The sequence below is a fragment of the Bactrocera latifrons genome, unplaced genomic scaffold, assembly GCF_001853355.1.
Source record: "Bactrocera latifrons isolate USDA-ARS-PBARC rearing strain unplaced genomic scaffold, ASM185335v1 scaffold_171, whole genome shotgun sequence".
In the NCBI taxonomy this organism is placed as follows: Eukaryota; Metazoa; Arthropoda; class Insecta; order Diptera; family Tephritidae; genus Bactrocera; species Bactrocera latifrons.
The window spans coordinates 435,584-452,911 of NW_017535197.1; the positions used below are offsets into that span (position 1 = coordinate 435,584).

The window sequence follows — 17,328 nt, forward strand, 5'->3', positions numbered from 1 at the left end:
ATTAAATCTTCCTCTGCGATTGCCAGCACTGGTATGCTGTCGATTGATGAGAAGTACTCAGCATGACACGTGACAGTCCACAGTGCGATGAAGACTAGTGCAAGGTGGCAGTGAAGTGTTGGTCCTATTTTACTGTTAAGATGAGGCTTCCGCTTGGTTACAATTTGAAGTTGCGCTTGCGAAGTCATTCTTCACACTTTCTACACTCGTCTGTTGGCGGTTTTAGTTCTTGTCACTTTCAATACTGTTCTTGAAATGAGAAGTCTAGTATTTTCATGATTTTGGGAAGTGACGATTTGGGAAGCGTAGCTCAGAGTAAGTCGTTCACATTACAGTTATGTACAGGTGTTTCAGTTTGTTTAAGACCGGTGTACATATGTATGTATATAAATATATATACACAATAACAATTTTATACACTATAGCGGCAGCCATCTTATATGTCGATATGCACTTATCTAAATACAATTTATGTATTTTATTTTTGTGAAATGAATACATACCTATTTAAAATTTATATGAGAATATATATGCAGTGGGTCAGCGTATAAAAGTTATATACACACACATACACATATACATATATGCACACATAGATATATGTACATGTATATTTTAAGAACTGTTGGTATGGAATCAATATTTAGATTCAAATATTTAATTTTTCTACGAATAATCAGTCATATAAGTATATGTGACCTGGCCTACGAAAAGGGAGCTAACGTGCGAAAACTAGTTTTCTGGGAAACAGTTGTTAAAAATCTCATCTTCCATCCGAATCAACTAAAAAGTGAAAATAGATTTTTTGGATTTTTTGACACCTAAGCCCCCTTTCCGTAGACCAGGTTACATATGTATATGAATGTCTGCTGTTTAATTAGCAGAAATAGTTAATCTAGTTCTTTATTGAAACGCTGTCCTCCTTTATTAGGGGCATCAGAAGCAGTAACGTCAGAGAATATCGCGGAAATTCATGAAATTGTGTTGTGAAATTGTAAATTGAAGTTAAGTAAGGCAGTTAACTTCGATTTTCGATTTTGTAAGGAACAGCTAGTACAATAAGAACGAATTTCTGCCTTAACTTGTGACAATAGATGTAACACAGATACATCATTACACAACTGAGTCCAATTGGCTTATAGTTGGATTTTTGTTGCACATTGGTTTAAGATGTTTGCCATTTTTTGCGGTTCCTTATGGAATTACTTTCATTGACTATTTAAAACTTTGTAAAATTCGATTAACAATATTAGTGTGCATTATTGGATCAATTGGTCTTTGAAATCAAATTTAGCCTAAGAAGTATAATGCGTGTTCTTTATTGGTGTAGGCACCGCCGATGGATGAAACCATGTGAAGAAGTTCACGCAATTGAGGACAGTTCTCTGAGTGTCATTCACTTGAAAGTAGCCAGAAACGATTCTTTTACAGGTCCCAACTTCCGGTCTTATACCAAGTATCTTCTAGGTAGTCAGAAAATATCCGTGTGAAGGCGAGCGAATGTAAGAAGGCGAATCATCCCTCCCCAGGATGGTGGCCCATCACTTAAACCAAGGCCTCATGAAAAAGTATAATGGTTACGAAACGGATTAAGGCGTTACATGAGTTTCACGGGTTAAAAAAAAATTTTATTGTCTTATTCATTTCCATAATATATGCTAGAGATGTTTGAACTAAATTTTCAAGTTGCTCCAGTTAAGAATTTTGGACACTTCGAGGTCACTTACTTACGGTTTCAAAGTCGGTTGTCAAGATTTCAAACTACTCAAACGATTTTAATGGAAATTTTATAGGTCATTTTTTGTTTTTTATTCATTCAATAGCTAGTTTATGGTTTCACACGTCTTTTCTCGTCATATTGATCGAGTTTTGATATTTGTCTTTAAAAATTTCACAAAATCTTTATAAAATACACATGTAGCTTTGGCATAATAAAGAATTTGATTCCATGTATGAAGGTAGTTGTTTGCTTGACAAGACCCTTGTAACGCCCTAAACTTTTTATCCTAATTATTAATACCATCTCTGTTTAAAAAATGAATAAAATCAATCTATAGTATAACTTCTTCTATCTTCTTTATGACGCCACTAAACAAAACTTTTTCTAGAACTGATAATTGGATAGAATTTATGTGATGTAGCGCTTCTGATATTCACCTTGGATCGAATATAACGGGCGATTCAAGTAGAAGTACTTTTTTCAATAGCCGTTTTTTAAAGATCATGTGAGTTGTTTGGCATTTCTTCGTGGAGAGACTTACGCGTCGACAACTTTTATAAATCGTTCAACTTTATTTCGCCTGCTGAGCGTACTATTTGCAACACCATTATCCATTTTGACCCCAGTATTCATGACTGGATAATATTCGACCGAATAGACTAGGTCCAGAACGCAGGGAAGAAAATATAGCAGCCATAGCAGGGAGTATACACGAATACCGTGGAGAGTCGATTCGACGCCGTTCACAGCGACTTAGACTAAATTATGAAACGACTTCTACATTTTTCTCTTAAATTGAAAGCGTACAGAATACAGCTTGCACAAGAACTGAAGATGCTTGACCTCCTTAGGCGACATTGCTTCGCTATATGAGCTCTGGAAAAGTACCAGGAAGATCCGACAAGTCGAGTCGAGTCAAATTTAATGTTTGAAAGAGTCATCGGAAATTGGGCTCAACGTATGGACTTTCTGAAACGTAGCCGCGGCCAATATTTGAAAGAGATAATCTTCATTCTCCATGAAATTGAAAGTAGCTGTGTTTTTTCTTTAAAAACGTGGGAATCTTTGAAATGGATCACTCTTTACCTTGTATATACATATACATATGTATATCAATCAATCCACAATAGCACAGTAAAACCAAGTGTATTTTAAAACATTTCTAATTCATTCTATATTTACATAATTTATAAAATTTCATATGAAAACTAAATACATACATACACATATAAGTAGAATAAAACAAGTACTTAATAATTAAGCATCTAAATTTACTAAATTTACATGCAGCCCGGATATCACTCCGGAGATTTTCGGCATTTATAAAATGGCATATCGAATTTCTCCGATGAATCCACACATATTGTCTAAATACATTCCTGTTGGTGATTATTTTTTGAATGCCGCGTTCAATTTAAATTCGAGTTCATTGCACATAATTTTCGGCAGAGATTCTAAAATGGTTTTAAACATGTTCAATGTGTATAAGAAAGTAAAGCTGAATCATAGAGCTTTTAAAATAGGTTAGTATGTTTAGAAAGTGTCAGCTGAGTGCAAGTACAAGTACTGATAACAAGTCCAATCAATCTGCTGATTTAAGCTTCTATTGTTGTTTTGTATATTTTTCAATTTTTGCACTAGATTGCAAACTCGCCATGATCAGGTTCAAGCCCACAAGGGCGACGGAACTCTTGATTTCGTTCATGTATCCATTTGTTGGAAACTGAAAAATATTTGACATTCAAGATTATAAATTTTATTGTAAATTATTTTATTGTAATTTGTTCTTACCCCATTTAGAGCCTGTAAGAACGGGACAGGCGGCATGCCGAGTTCTGTAATCGCCTTCACCGGATTTGTGTAAATTGTACCAAAACGCAGCCGATCCCTTCTTGGGCCACAAAGCAATGCGTATATTTGTGAAGACCGTAGCACCACCCTGTTCTACGTCGCTCATCTGAAAGGTGTGAAATATAATGAAAAAATATAAAATAAATGTTAAGTTATATATGTATTGCTTTTGAGCATATTCGAAAACAATTTTAAGGTTATAATTTTTTGAAGAACCTAACCGGATATATGGTAAAGCTGCCGATTTTGTTCGAACCCCTAACCGCTAGGAGAAATGCTAAATAAGAATGGTTAACACAACAATCAATAGACTATTTCTAGTAACGAAGAATCGAAGATAAAGTGGTTTACAAACATACCCTATTGGAGCCTGTTTGAAATGTAGGTATCTAATTCCCAGATGTAGCTTATAGAAAGGCTCTACTCTTGAAATTTTTACCTATATTTATGACAATATCTAAAATAGGTTGATAAAGGGAGCTTTCGTAAAGCTCTTTTTTTAGACACGTGTTTTTCTCAATTACACTTCATCTCTTCAACGGTATGGAGGTTTCCTCTTAATCTGCTTCCACCGGCGAGTACTTAATCGAAAACCTTCAAAGCTGAAGTGTCTTTTCATACGGACTACATAACCTAGCCAATGCAGCCGCTGTCTGTTGATACGTTAAACTATGTCAATGTCGTCGTATATCTCGTAAAGCTCAACGTTCCATTGACTGCGGTATTCGCCCGTGTTAAAGCGCAAATAACCATACATTTTCCGCAAAACCTTACCCTCGAACACTCTTAAAGTCGACTCATCAGATGTTGCCATCGTCCATGCAAAACGGTAATAATGAGGCACTTATAGAGTTTGGTCTTTGTTCGTCGGGAGAAGATTTTTAATTTACTTTATATTGAAAATAAACCCAGCTGATCCTCTCATAATAAACACTTATCTTTTGTACTTCATATAATATACTCACATAGAAGAGCACCGTTGCAATGCGGTTACCAGTATTGAGTCCTTGGAAAGCGCGAACTTCATCTTTCTGCAAAATATTTCAATTAATTCTCAGAAGAATTATAATTATATTCTACTTTTACGCACCCTCGCAAAGTCGAAGTGTGGCTCATAGTGTCCCCCTATGCCATAGTTCACAACTTGTAATTCTTCCGCTACACTCATATCTAGACCCGTCATATCCTCCGTACGTTGCACAATATTCTCAATTATCTCATGCTCCTCTGTGCGTAACCAGGCCGATTTACTGATACGATAATTAGCGGTTTCCAATTCACCAGTCACCGAATTCTGTACCGTAGCACGACGGAAGCGCGGACGTGCCATCTTCTTTATCAAGTCAATCTCGTTGTCTTGCATGACGTCATGATAGATCACAATATACGGATCCAAGAAGGCTTCTTCGAGTTTAAGTGGTCCTAAACGCAGGAACGGCACATTATTATTCACATAGCGACAGCGTAATGGACGCAAATCCGCTGGCGACGGCTTCAGTTCGCCACGACAAAGCATTTCGTAGGATTTGCGCTCGTTGAAAGTATATACGCTGGGATCGCCTTTGCTGATGGGCTGTAATAAAGGAGTGTAGGAAACGGTTTGTGTAAGCAATTTGTTAGTTTTCTATTGTTAAATAAAAAAAAAAAAAGCTTACCAAGTCGGAGACAGGTGTGCTGTCGCTGCCATCGTCACCTTTAACTTTGCTTTCGGCTTTAAGCTCGGCAATCTCCTTCTCGTAGAATACCTTATTACCACGCGCGCGTTCATGATCGGGCGTTAATTCGAGCAGTTCATTAGTCATCGTGAGTGCGCTTTCAACGTTACCTGTAACGGGTTAAGAATGAGTGACTTACTGACTTGGCATATGCCTATAAGTATGCAATGAAAACTTGTTAACAAAACATTTCAAGCTATGAAGTACAGGGTGATCACGATTTAGATTTTGTAGATTTCGAAATTCTCGTAAATTTTGCAGATTTTATGAACCCACAAACGATATATTCATAAGTCAATTAGTTTTTGTTTTTGTGGTCGAAATAATTTTCTTTTAAAATCATTAAATTCTTTTTTGAAAAACTATGACTTACCTTGTTTGTAGGTGGAAAAAGCCAGATATTCCAAAATATCAGCGCGTGTGAACGTTTGCGTTTGATTTGTTGGTTCCTCTTGGAGGCGTGACATTGCCTCATTCATCCATAAAACTGTGTGGTAATAATCATGATTGACATACGATTGGCGACCTAACTCGAAACAGTCATCTGAAGACATAGCCGTACTAGAAGTATTCGGAAATATAAATGTGAATTATAATAAAATATTTGTGTGTTGATATTCTCTTACCTGTACTGTATACCATTGAGCATGCCACGTGCCACACTGGACGTATCTAGTTTATAGGTGTCTTGTAAACGCATTAGCGCCACTGCCGCACCATTTAAGTCCTCATCTGATGGAAACTTCAACACATGCCGATAGTTGGTAATATTAGTCAGGAATTCTGAAAGTTTGTGCAAGGCACAAATGTTAGGTAAAGCATAAATATTTAAGAATTTAACAAAGTTAACCTACCGACGCCCACATCGTGCGCCATTAAATTCTCCACCTGCCGCCAATCGGTAGTCAAACGTTTTGTCAGCAAGTATGCATTAATTGGATTCGAGACGTAGGCCGGCATGTCTGTGGCTGCGTCTTCGTGTTCTCTTTGGTATTCGCCAAGCTTACTGAAAGAGTTAAATTAGAAAAACATATTTCTGTTATTATTTATTCTGTAATTTACTACAACTGTCAAAGCTTAGAGTTACTAAGATGTAATCTTCGTTTCTCTTTTCAGATACATATATTAGAATAGAGGGAAATTATTGATTATTTGGTAGGGAAGTGAAAAATGTAAAAATTTTGTCTAGTGTGTTGAGATGTTATGATGTAATGAGTTATTTTAATAAGGTTTGTTTCTATTCTAAAACTATCCACATGGCTTTCCTAAACATATTATATTTGGGTTACAATTCTAAATTTTAAACATTCCCAGTTTTACTTTTGATTTAATGGGCAACTCTGGTTCCAAATATATAAACAAAGACTTCCCAAACGCTTTGCCAAAGCCTTTCTGAAACCTTTCACGTTTAAGGGGGTTACATGGATTTACGGGTTACAAAAAATCGAATCTTTTTTATTGTCTTATTAAATAAATGACGTCACATACAATGGCCGTGTTTAAAATATTTTTCTTTCCCAAAAATTCCAGAATTTCTTTGTTAATAATGTATGTTTTTAACAATAAAATATTTTAATTCCATTCTGTTTTTTCCCGAGAAAATCTATGTAATCCCTTAAAACAGAATTTTCAAAGTATTCAGTTATAATACATACCTTCGAGGAGAGGCAACACTACTACTACTACATTTCAACTGAAAATTTTCAGAGAAACCTGATATCTTCTTATTACATAGTCCAAAAAAAAAAAAAAACGCTTCCAATTTCTTGGTAATCAAATTTGAAAGGTCAGGAACAAAATTTTACCAATTTGGCGAGAAAGGTAGACCACTCTAGGTTCTTGAGAACTAAATTATGTATTTCTCGAAGTCTCAAAACTGTGTACATTTTAATTTATTAATTTATATTAATACACCTAATAACGGTGTTTTTGTAGAGATGTCAAGCAATCATAGATTGATTTCACGTTTACTCTAGTGAATAACGAGTATCCTCAGAGATCGCGTACAGTGTGCACCGAAGACGCCAGCGTATCAAAGAAGAACCTTTGAGAAGGGTTCATGGTTTGGAGGCTTACAAAATCAAATTCGTGGAAGAATTGAAGACGAATGACCAACAAGCGCGCTCGTTTGGTGAATGGATCCAATTATTGTATTTGAAATGACGATAATGAACAAGCCATTGTTGAGACGCCGTTACCTCTTCAAAACGTCTCTGTTTGGTGAGAACAATCATGCATCATTGGTCTATATTTCTTCAAAAATGAAGCCTGACACAATTTTACAGTCAATCTGGCATAACAATAATAATAATAATAATAATAGACTGCACGAATTGCAGGATATTGATATTTTTATAGGGTTTGTGCAGCCCCTTGTCTACGCAGAGAAGTCCTAGATAACTGAGGCCTAGTGTGATTTGTCAACGAGTTTGTTTATAGCAGCTGCTTAACTCGTTACACCTCAGTACCGACTTTTACAATGGATAAAAACATCGAACAAAGAAGAGTACTGAAAACAGGTCTCTTTGGACATCCTTGATCGTGCGAACTGCGATACCATATGCATGGAGGGCATTAGAACTACCGATGAGACATAGGCTTGTAAGTTTGACATGCAAACAAGTCAACAATCATCGGAATGAAATGAAAAAAAGAGGCGAATGCGTTTGCGCGATAATTTTTGTCGAGATATGACCGGAATTGTAGAAGAACAATGTATATTTTCCACGATGATAATGCACTATCGCCTCGAGCCGCGATTGTGCCCGAATTAAAAGCAAAAACGCTCGGTGGAAGCCGTTTTCAGTCAATCGAAAACAATAAAACAAAATTAGCTGAAGGAACGGAAGACCATCCCAAAAGTGCTTATGAAAAGTGTTTCAAGGACTGGAAAAATCGTTGGCATAAGTGTTTTACATCTATTGAGGATTACTTTGAAGGCGAAAAAATAAATGTTGATGAATAATTAAATATTTTGCATTTTATTAACAATTTCCGGAAATTTTTTTCGTCACAATCTATGTGCGTTTTTTTTTTAAGAACCATATTTCCTAATAAATACTTTGAAGTTTATTAATAAACACTTTTTCTTGATTTCAAAAATCTTTATTAATATATTTCTTACAAATTTTAGTGTAAATTATTGATATACTATAAAAACCGGTTGCGTGCTACATACATATATACACTTAAATAATTTATATATTATCAGAAACTAATTATAAATACAAATATTATAAATACATTTTCGAACTTGTGACTTAATTTTTACAATGTCTACTAATTAAATAAAATTATGCTTACCTATAAATAAAATACTATAAAAATAACCCCATACAACCATATAACAGTACAACCATTAATTTATATAAGAATGACTGAATAACTTATGAACTAAAACTGGATTGTGTGTGCCTCTTTCCTCTGTATATTTCAAAAGATATGTAGTTATTTACAGTCTTTTTTCGAACAGTGTAAATGGATGAACAACTTGTTCTACTTATTTTTGGTATTTTAGCCGTGAATATAATTTTCGCATTACATTTGTGAACTAAACTAAATAAACAATAAATAACTAAATAAAAACTAAAAATAAAAACTATGCAATAATGATTAAAATATATAATATAATAAATAAATAATACGCGCTAAATAAGTACTTAACTGAATTTTTTTTTTTCAAATATTTTATCATTAATTTTCATATAAAAACTTAAGCCACATTAACGCGATTATCTGGTGGCGGTCGGTAGCACCATAGTGAACCGATCACGCCTAGGCCGATAAAGAAAATCGTGAATGTGGAGAGACCCAGTATGATGCCGGTGGTGACATCGTGCAGCGGCAGTCCCGGGTAGGGATCCAGCACGAGTATAACCACAAGACAACAGCATTTAAGCAAACTGAAAACTGTTAACAGGATGTAACCGGAAATGTAGCTGCGATTCGGCAGCCACTCGCAATGACGCGAGCGAAAACCGAGAAAGCCGAGACCGACGCCACTGAAGGCGGACACCAAGCTGTATTGCAGATAAAAGGACTTGCCAAACTAGAGTGTGGAAGAAAAGGTATTTTTATGTTAATATGAAACACATTCACATCACAGTTGGGACTTACATGCGCAATCATGTAGATGATGAGTGCCGAGTTCATGCTGTTGCTGATCACCATCATGAGCGAGACAATGGCCAGTGTGATGGTCGCATTGGCCACCTTTTGCGGATAGGGCGTAGTGTTGTTGTTGGCAGACTTGCCGCGTATGCTGCTGCAGTCCTCCTCCTCCACTTCCGGATAGACTTTCGATTGATGTGCGGTGATGCGTGGTGTTATGACCGCCATAGTGCGATCACCTTGCGTCTTCACCGATTCGTAGTGTAAACTCTGTGCGGTGCGTTCTACGCGTCGTTCCCCAGGCGTATAATACAATTGTTGTTGGCTGCGATAATGGTATTTGGTGCGTTGTTGCTCTGGTTGTTGGTGCTCCGGCACACGTTCCATGGGCGACAAATTGCGCGGTGTTACGCTACGCGGCAACGGTGTTTTACGTGGCGTAGAAAGTAACTCGTGCAACATTTTTGTAGCCACAGGATTTTTCATGGGCGTACCAGGGTAGGAGGTATTGCCACTAGGTGCGTGCGTTGTAGCCGGCAGTTTCTGTGGTGTTGATGTGCGCATCGTCGTATTTCGCGGTGTTTTCATAGAATTACTGACAAAGAAGTTCTCGCTGCGATTCAAATCGGGATTGCTCAGGCACGTTTCTTCCTCCTCATCCTCTGCGGTTAGCATGTTTTCCTCCTCCTCTTCGGTTGGTATGACCGCATAGCGGTGCGCACGTCCATTATGCATTTGTATTATCTCCTGATTGTCATCGACCAGCTCTTCATTCTCCGCCGTGGGTACCATTTGATAGCGTTGATTGCTATTCTTGTCCACAATCAAAAAGGTTTTACTGCCGAAATCGCTGGAGAAAGCATGCTTAATCCTCGGCGCCAATGCTTGTGGCTGCTTCGAAATCGGTTGTGCTGCTCTGCCACGCTCAAAGACTGGCGGTAGACTCGTGAAAGTCGCCTCGGCGGTTTGACCATGGAATGAGTTGGGTTCCTCGTGAAATGAGGTGGGTTCATCGTCACTGTGTAAGCGCCCTTCAGAACCATAACAATCCAGGTGATCCTGAGATTTCGCGTAGCGGCGTAGCGTGTTCAGCGGCGCGGTTGGACCGGGCACAATGGCGTAACGGTTGTTATTATTCTTATTGACAGCCGTAGGCAAATCCTCTAACGGCACGAGCGCGTAACGGCCGGAATTCGTATGCGTTTCGAAATTTGTTGGCTCGGTAACGGCACTAAAGTTGTTTGTACGCGCAGGCGTTGTAGAAGCTTGGCTTTTTATGAAATGTTGTTGTTGTGGCATATGTTGCTTTTGGCGTTGCTGTAGCTGCTGCTGTTGTTGTAGTTGGTATTGGTGCGGTTTCGGCGGACGACTTGAGTGTACTTCAGGTAAATTTGTTGTCTTCTGGCGTTTTTGCGTGTTCACCGAACGCGTCGACATGCTTCGCTGAAGACGTAGGGGACCAACGCGTGCATTTGTCTGCGCCGTATGTCCGCCATAAGAAATGTTCAAGCTTCGATTGTAGATCGCTTCGACGGGCTGTTGCACCGAATCCAATTCGATGCCGTGTGTAGGGTAAAATTCACTGCCCTGACAAAATGCCGGATTCGTGTAGTTGTGTTGCGACATTTTCGGTTCAGTTCGGTTATAAGTTCAACGCGTTTAATTTTGTTTTCACTCGTTGAGTTTTAGATCTTCTTTCGCAGTTTTAACACAAATTATAGAAACTGCTTCTTATTAAACGTGTTTTGCACACTTGAAATAAAGAACTACTCGCTCGGGTTTTAAATATAACTCGTATTTATCGTAGAATCATACTAATTCTTCACTTTCTTGACACCATCAACACTTTTCTCTCTTTTGTAACGTTTGATAATATGTTTCCGAAATTATCTTGCTTCCGTACGCGTCGACTTCTTCCGCACAACTGCTGAAGTCTGAAGAATGTCGGTAAAGTCGGAAGACCAACTGCCAAATGTAGAAACTACGAATTGCAACCCCGCTTGGGTTCTGCCGGACTAGTAGTGTGCGTGTGTGTGTGTGTGTGTATATATAACCACTCATGTTTGGCTGAATTGTCGACGATGGCGGCGCACAGCTCCCCCTCTATAGATCGTGCCACAATGCTCAGTGTCGTTGGTGTGGTGGTGCGCATGTGTGTGTGTCCTCAGTGTAATAATAATTGCGCTAAATAACACTACGAGACCGAGTCGAACCGCTGATTATCAAAAGTACATACAAACACAACAAACTCTTTTGGACAATGCCGTCGCATTTGCTTTGGCGCGCGCATATTCGTCTCAATTGGAAACATCTGCTCCTGCAACGGCTGCTTGCTGCCTGCCAGCAGTTAGTTGACGTGCTCCGCCACTGGCACCAGCTAGGATCGACTCTTGCTGTCTACCAACATCACTTTACACGCACACACTCATACATGCATATGTAGGTTTGTATGTGTTTACTACAGTGAAATAATTTTCTTCATAGGTTTGTATGTATGCACGTAGTAAATATGTTTTTGCTATTGTATGTCAATGACTCGTGCGACACAAATAACTTCAGAGGGTAGTTTTTAACTGCATGCATTTTCTTCTAGCAGTCCCCGCCAGCACTCTTCCACCCCCGGCGCTTGCGTCGCCATGTGTATGCTTTGTTTGCGCAAGCGCAGCCGGCGTTTATAAAAAGCATTTTCATTGTCACCGTTAACGTTAATGAAGAATACGAGTATGTTTTCGAACAACGAGTTGTGTAGTAATTTCGTATAAGGTTAGTTGAAGGCTTCGAGCCGGTTAAAATTTTGAATTTTTATTTGGAAAGTGCTATTTTTAAGTTCTCTAAAGCATGGAGCGTGGAGCTCACAAATATAAGTTTAGGACGACCCTGTTCCCGGTCGGTGATAACCGTTACTATGTTATAAGATATGTTTTAACCGCTCTTTGTAGCACTATTAGATATGTTAAGAACTTTTTTCATGTCAAAAATTGACGGGTGGTTGATCCACGAAGAGCTGCTTGTTTCAATAATTTTACGTCGAGATCTCGTGAAAGGACTGAGGCCGCTCGACCTTTCCAAGCGACATCGCTTCGCTCTATCAACTCTGAAAAGTTCCAAGAAGATCCGAAGTTTCTGAGCCAAATTTTTTTTCAGCGATGAGGCCCAAGCAAAATTGACGCATTTGGGACGAACAGCAACCAGAAGAGATTTAAGAGCAGCCATTTCATTTAGAAAAAATATTTGTTTTGTGGGCCGGCGTAATCGTCGATCCATATTTCTTCAAAAATAAGGACTGTGAGAACATAACATTTAATGGCGACCGTTATTGAGCCATGATAACCGACTATTTGATGCCTGTAATTGAAGTTGTAGATCTCGGCGGTATTTGATTTCAACAAGACGGTGCCACTTCCCACACTTCACATCAATCAGTGAATTAATTGAGAGAACACTTCATTGAGCAAATAGTTTCACATTTTGGGCCGGTCGATTGGTCACCAAGTCGTGTGATATCACACCAGTAGACTTTTCCTGTGGAGATATGTAAGGTCTAAGGTCTTTGCGAACCTTTCCTCTTCGATTCAGACCTTGGAGCAAAACATCAAGTGTGTAATACGACAGTTGCGTGTCGAAATGCTCGAACGAGTAATCGAAAATTGAACTCAACCGATGGACTATCTAAGACGTAGCCATGTTCAATATTTGAAAGAGATAATCTTCAAAAAATAAATGTCAAAAATTGTTCTCTCGGATGATAATAAGCGTTTATAATTCTTAGCTCATTGCTTATTTAAAGATAGTAATATAATCTGGAGCACTCTGCATTGAGCTGACTAGAGCTTCTTATTGGACCTTGTCCAACGACGTTGATGTGATAAGATTGAAAATCTTAAAGAACACAAGTTGTCAAAGCTTCATGAAGGAGGGTGAAGTGGATCATGGTAGTCTTACCTTCGGCGAACCAAGAAACCTAAACTAACTTCAGCGCCTAAGCAAATTTGTGATACTCTCAAAGCGCCTTGTCGATTGTTGATGAGGATCTTAAGATATACATACATATTATATAGGTGTTTGTAAAGTAACACAACGGATCGGCGTTATCAGCTGTCCAAGTGAGTTGCCTGTCAGGTTCGACTTTTTAACCTAACCTAACCTGCGTTAAGCGAGCCTTCGAAATGTGAATCTTTAAATAGAGTTCATTGTCTTTTAACCAATTGACATGAACTTTCGTTCTTCAAATAACTCAGAAGTTAAAAATTGTAATAACGAAATATATTACAGGTATATAAATATGTATGTTATTACTTTTATATACTCATGAGTATATATGTACCTATCAAAACGAATAAGCCAAACACATACGAAAACAAGAAAAAGCGTTAAACTCAGCTGTACAAAAACTATAATACCCTTCACAAATAAAACAAAATTTTTTAACAAGAACTTGCTTTTATTCGGTCAGTTGATATGACAGCTACAGGTATGATTAGTGGCCCAATATCCACAGTTCTGTCAAATGATAGATTGAATAGCTGAATCGACTCAGCTCGTCACGTTGAATTATAATTTATAGGGTCTACGGCGTTTTCTTTTGACTTTTACAGACCTAATGGCAAATTTAATATACTCTGTTCAGGGTATAATAATAATAATACACACACAACGACACGTATGTAAGTATATTTGAACAAGCACTCGTAGCTTATTTTGATACAAAATACCCTCCCTACAAAAACACTAATTCGGCCGTTACAATTTGTTGCTAGAAACACGTTTGTTTGAGTGTAAACTCTCCTAACGTTGAATTGTTTTTTTGTTAGTTTCAGCGTCAGGATATTATAAGTTTTATACGTTTATAAGATATTCTCTATTACCCTCTTGCAGTGTTTCAACGCTCAAGGGTTGGAAAAGTAAGCATATATGCATTTATATACCTAAAAATATTTGATTGAACACACTCACACACTTATGTATGTATGTATAGCAAATCATTTGAAAAGCCGTTTCACGCCAGCGCATTGTCAGGCAGTGATACCGATGCGGTTATTTGATCGGCGTGCGCAGGCGCTACCGATGGCGCAGCCGCCAATGCTGCTGAGGTGTCGAATTACTCACAGTTAATAAATGCCACATTAGGCGGTGGGGTGATGACAATCCCACAAATAAATCTGTGTTTGAACATAAATCTAACAATATTTTTTTGTAGAGCGTGTGTCGTTGGTAAATTATACCTTGAGAAAGTTTTCCAAATATCATTTACTCGCTTCGAATAGCTGTACATATGACTTACATGTATTTATAATACATATTTTGTTGTTCAGAGATACATATATGGGTTATTGACCCTTTTAATCTATCACTGGAGTTTTACGTCAAATTTCACAAATATTGAGCATTCACACGATCCCCCGCCCTCATCATCGTATCGTTTATAACTGAACATACTTACATAAATATGCACAATGTTTAGAATAAATCAAGATATGGCACCTTTATGCAGGTATTATATTATATATAAATATATATAGGTATACCTATCATATGGTTACTTATTTAATATAGCCCATAATCATCATCTGCCTGTTGAATTCGTTTAAACATCTTAACAATGATAATCTAAAGTATAATTATTTTAAATTTAAAAAATAAATTTCAGAAACTTACCCACCGCCGTCTACAGAAGCTGTATGGAAGAAAATGACGTTCCTCGTTTGCGAGGTCTAGACTTAAAAATTTGTCGCCCACCATCAGACATTTTTTTGATTTGTCAATTTATAAGTTCCAGCACAAGAGTTCTTCTTTTCTAAGGCTTCACAAAGAACTAAATAGAGCAATTCACGTGCGATCTCTTTAAATCCACCATCTAACTTAATCTAAGCTAACTATTTTCATTAACAACTAACACTATAAATACCCAATCTGTTGAAGCGTTTTGAACCTGTATGAATCATATACATATGTAAAAGCTGTCTTCGATTTGCGAAGCGTTAGCCTTCACCGAATCGAACTAACTATACCAGATACTCAAAGAAACGGCCAGTAGCGGAGAATTTTTTTTCTGATTCAAAAACGTAAGCCTTTATTTTTGTTTTCTATAAGGAACTATAACTAATTGGAAGTCTTGAGTTTTATAAATACAACAAAAAAAGATATTTGTTCTTTCATTTTTTATTTGATCCATTCACAGAAGTAAAACTAACTGATTTATTATACGTATGCTAAGCCAAACTTGGTAACATTGAAGAAGATATACCACTTTATACCTCCTTCTCGTACTCTTTTTTATGAATTAAACTTGATAACTTTACTGGAGTTTTTACATATTTTTTTGACAAGAGAGCAGAAGCGGGCAGAGAAATGGCGAATAGAAAAGAGCTAGTATAAAAATAATTTACCGAAATAAAAAAAGAGATTGTTTTGGCCAGGGGAAAATACTGACTCTGAGTTCATTGATTCAAAGATACTAAAATGATATGTTCTTGGATTTAGGGGGTGCTTTTTTATATTCAATAATATTAATTAAACACCTTGCTTGTACCGTGAGTATTGCAGAAAAGTGCGATCGCTGTCAATACATCGCATGCCCGCTGTTGAGGTGTTCTAGAGTAAGATTGAGCTATAAGAACCATCTAAATTATACTGACTACGGATTCATTGGGTTAAACAGATCTCTGGTGGAATCACACTCTGTTAGGAGGCTACTGTGTCATGGAAAATGACATGATTTCAGGCTTCAATTTTCAAGTACATATTGTGAGTTCATTTAATATACCTGAAAATATATCTCCAGCTAAGTTCTCATATTAATCTATACTTTTCTTATTAGATTTGTATTCGTGAGTGAATATACATACATACTTATGTTTTTTTGACTGAATTTTGAAAGGAGTGCGAGAAATGTACAGATTTGGGAAGTTCAATTACGACGAGCCATATTGTCGATTGAACCTGGAATATTTTTTAAACGGATAAGATATAATCTTCTAAAACTTCCATTACTAAATACTGAAAACTGCGTTCCGTTTTTGATAACAAAAATCAATCTATCAATCGATTTAATACCGGTCATTTTACCAAAGCATATTAATGACTCCTGGAGCTATACCAAGAAACTTGAAGCCATTTAACTCTGCAATTCACTAAGCGTACAAGTCAAGTAGTATGTTGAAGAAGGAGCTGTAGAATGGGCATGTGAGATAGAAACTCGGTGGGTGACGAAGAAATGTTTTAAAAGAACGGTTAATATTGGGGAGAGTAATGTCGAAGCTTGAGCGCAGGATTAAATAATCTATCAGCTGTTCGTGGTGACTCAAATGTCGGCACTATGCAATAGCATAGCGTTAGGATATACTGTGTGTAGAATCTCGGGAAATTATTCAATCAAGATATAAGTAATCAGATCATTGGAAAACGGCACGAAAATTACACAATCAGTAATCTCTCTTATAATGGCTGATTTCAATAAAGCTTTTCTGGCTGTTTTTGACAGTTTATAGTTATAAAACACTATCCCGCTTCTCTATTATAAAAAAGGATCTGAAGCTTGTCAATGCATTAAAAGATGAAAGCTTCTCAGCATTTTGCTTTGCTTTGCGTTGCTTAGTTTCGATGTGAAACTTCGAAGCTCTAAAAACTACTGCAAAAAATTTTGATTTTGAACTACAACATCTTGCCTAACTCTTAAGTAAATCTTTTGCAACGCTATTTTCGTTGATTTTGCTTCGCAGTCGGCACAAATCAGTTGCAAAGCGCAACAGAGCAGTTGCTGCCAAAATGTGGCACGTACCAAAGAAATGTGCAACAATGAAACAGAAGATGTTGCTTTTATTTACTGTATGTGATGCAGTTATGTACATACATACATACAAATGTAAGCACTTAAATGCAAAGGTGTGATGGGATCAAGCAGCCGTTAGAAAAGGAGATCAAACCAAAGGCGAC

The 17,328-nt window shown here is 37.3% G+C and overlaps 2 protein-coding genes across 3 annotated transcripts in view; both read right to left on the minus strand.

Moving 5' to 3' along the window:
• Nucleotides 1–3,232: 3,232 nt before the first annotated feature.
• Nucleotides 3,233–17,328, minus strand: part of LOC108966948 (prolyl 4-hydroxylase subunit alpha-1) — a 51,322-nt gene continuing 37,226 nt past the window's right edge. For both annotated transcript variants that reach the window (XM_018930113.1, XM_018930114.1), the window contains exons 3-10: nucleotides 6,141–6,292; nucleotides 5,913–6,069; nucleotides 5,660–5,847; nucleotides 5,227–5,396; nucleotides 4,662–5,144; nucleotides 4,537–4,602; nucleotides 3,512–3,677; nucleotides 3,233–3,443 (exon numbers count right to left, since the gene is read on the minus strand). In XM_018930113.1, coding sequence (XP_018785658.1) covers nucleotides 3,358–3,443; nucleotides 3,512–3,677; nucleotides 4,537–4,602; nucleotides 4,662–5,144; nucleotides 5,227–5,396; nucleotides 5,660–5,847; nucleotides 5,913–6,069; nucleotides 6,141–6,292 — 1,468 coding nt within the window. In that variant the 3' untranslated portion in view covers nucleotides 3,233–3,357. The remainder of the gene's footprint in view (nucleotides 3,444–3,511; nucleotides 3,678–4,536; nucleotides 4,603–4,661; nucleotides 5,145–5,226; nucleotides 5,397–5,659; nucleotides 5,848–5,912; nucleotides 6,070–6,140; nucleotides 6,293–17,328) is intronic.
• Nucleotides 8,937–11,022, minus strand: LOC108966947. The gene is made up of 2 exons (XM_018930112.1): nucleotides 9,403–11,022; nucleotides 8,937–9,334 (listed from the first exon to the last, which is right to left on the minus strand). The coding sequence occupies exons 1-2, from the start codon at nucleotides 11,020–11,022 to the stop codon at nucleotides 8,999–9,001; spliced, it is 1,956 nt and encodes a 651-aa protein (XP_018785657.1). The 3' UTR covers nucleotides 8,937–8,998.

Bases quoted from the DNA above. Each gene is read 5' to 3' on its own strand.
- LOC108966947 (XM_018930112.1), bottom strand. From the start codon at position 11,022: ATGTCGCAACACAACTACACGAATCCGGCATTTTGTCAGGGCAGTGAA. The intron at 9,335-9,402 runs GTAAGTCCCAAC...TCCACACTCTAG, and splicing joins TCATCTACATGATTGCGCAT to TTTGGCAAGTCCTTTTATCT.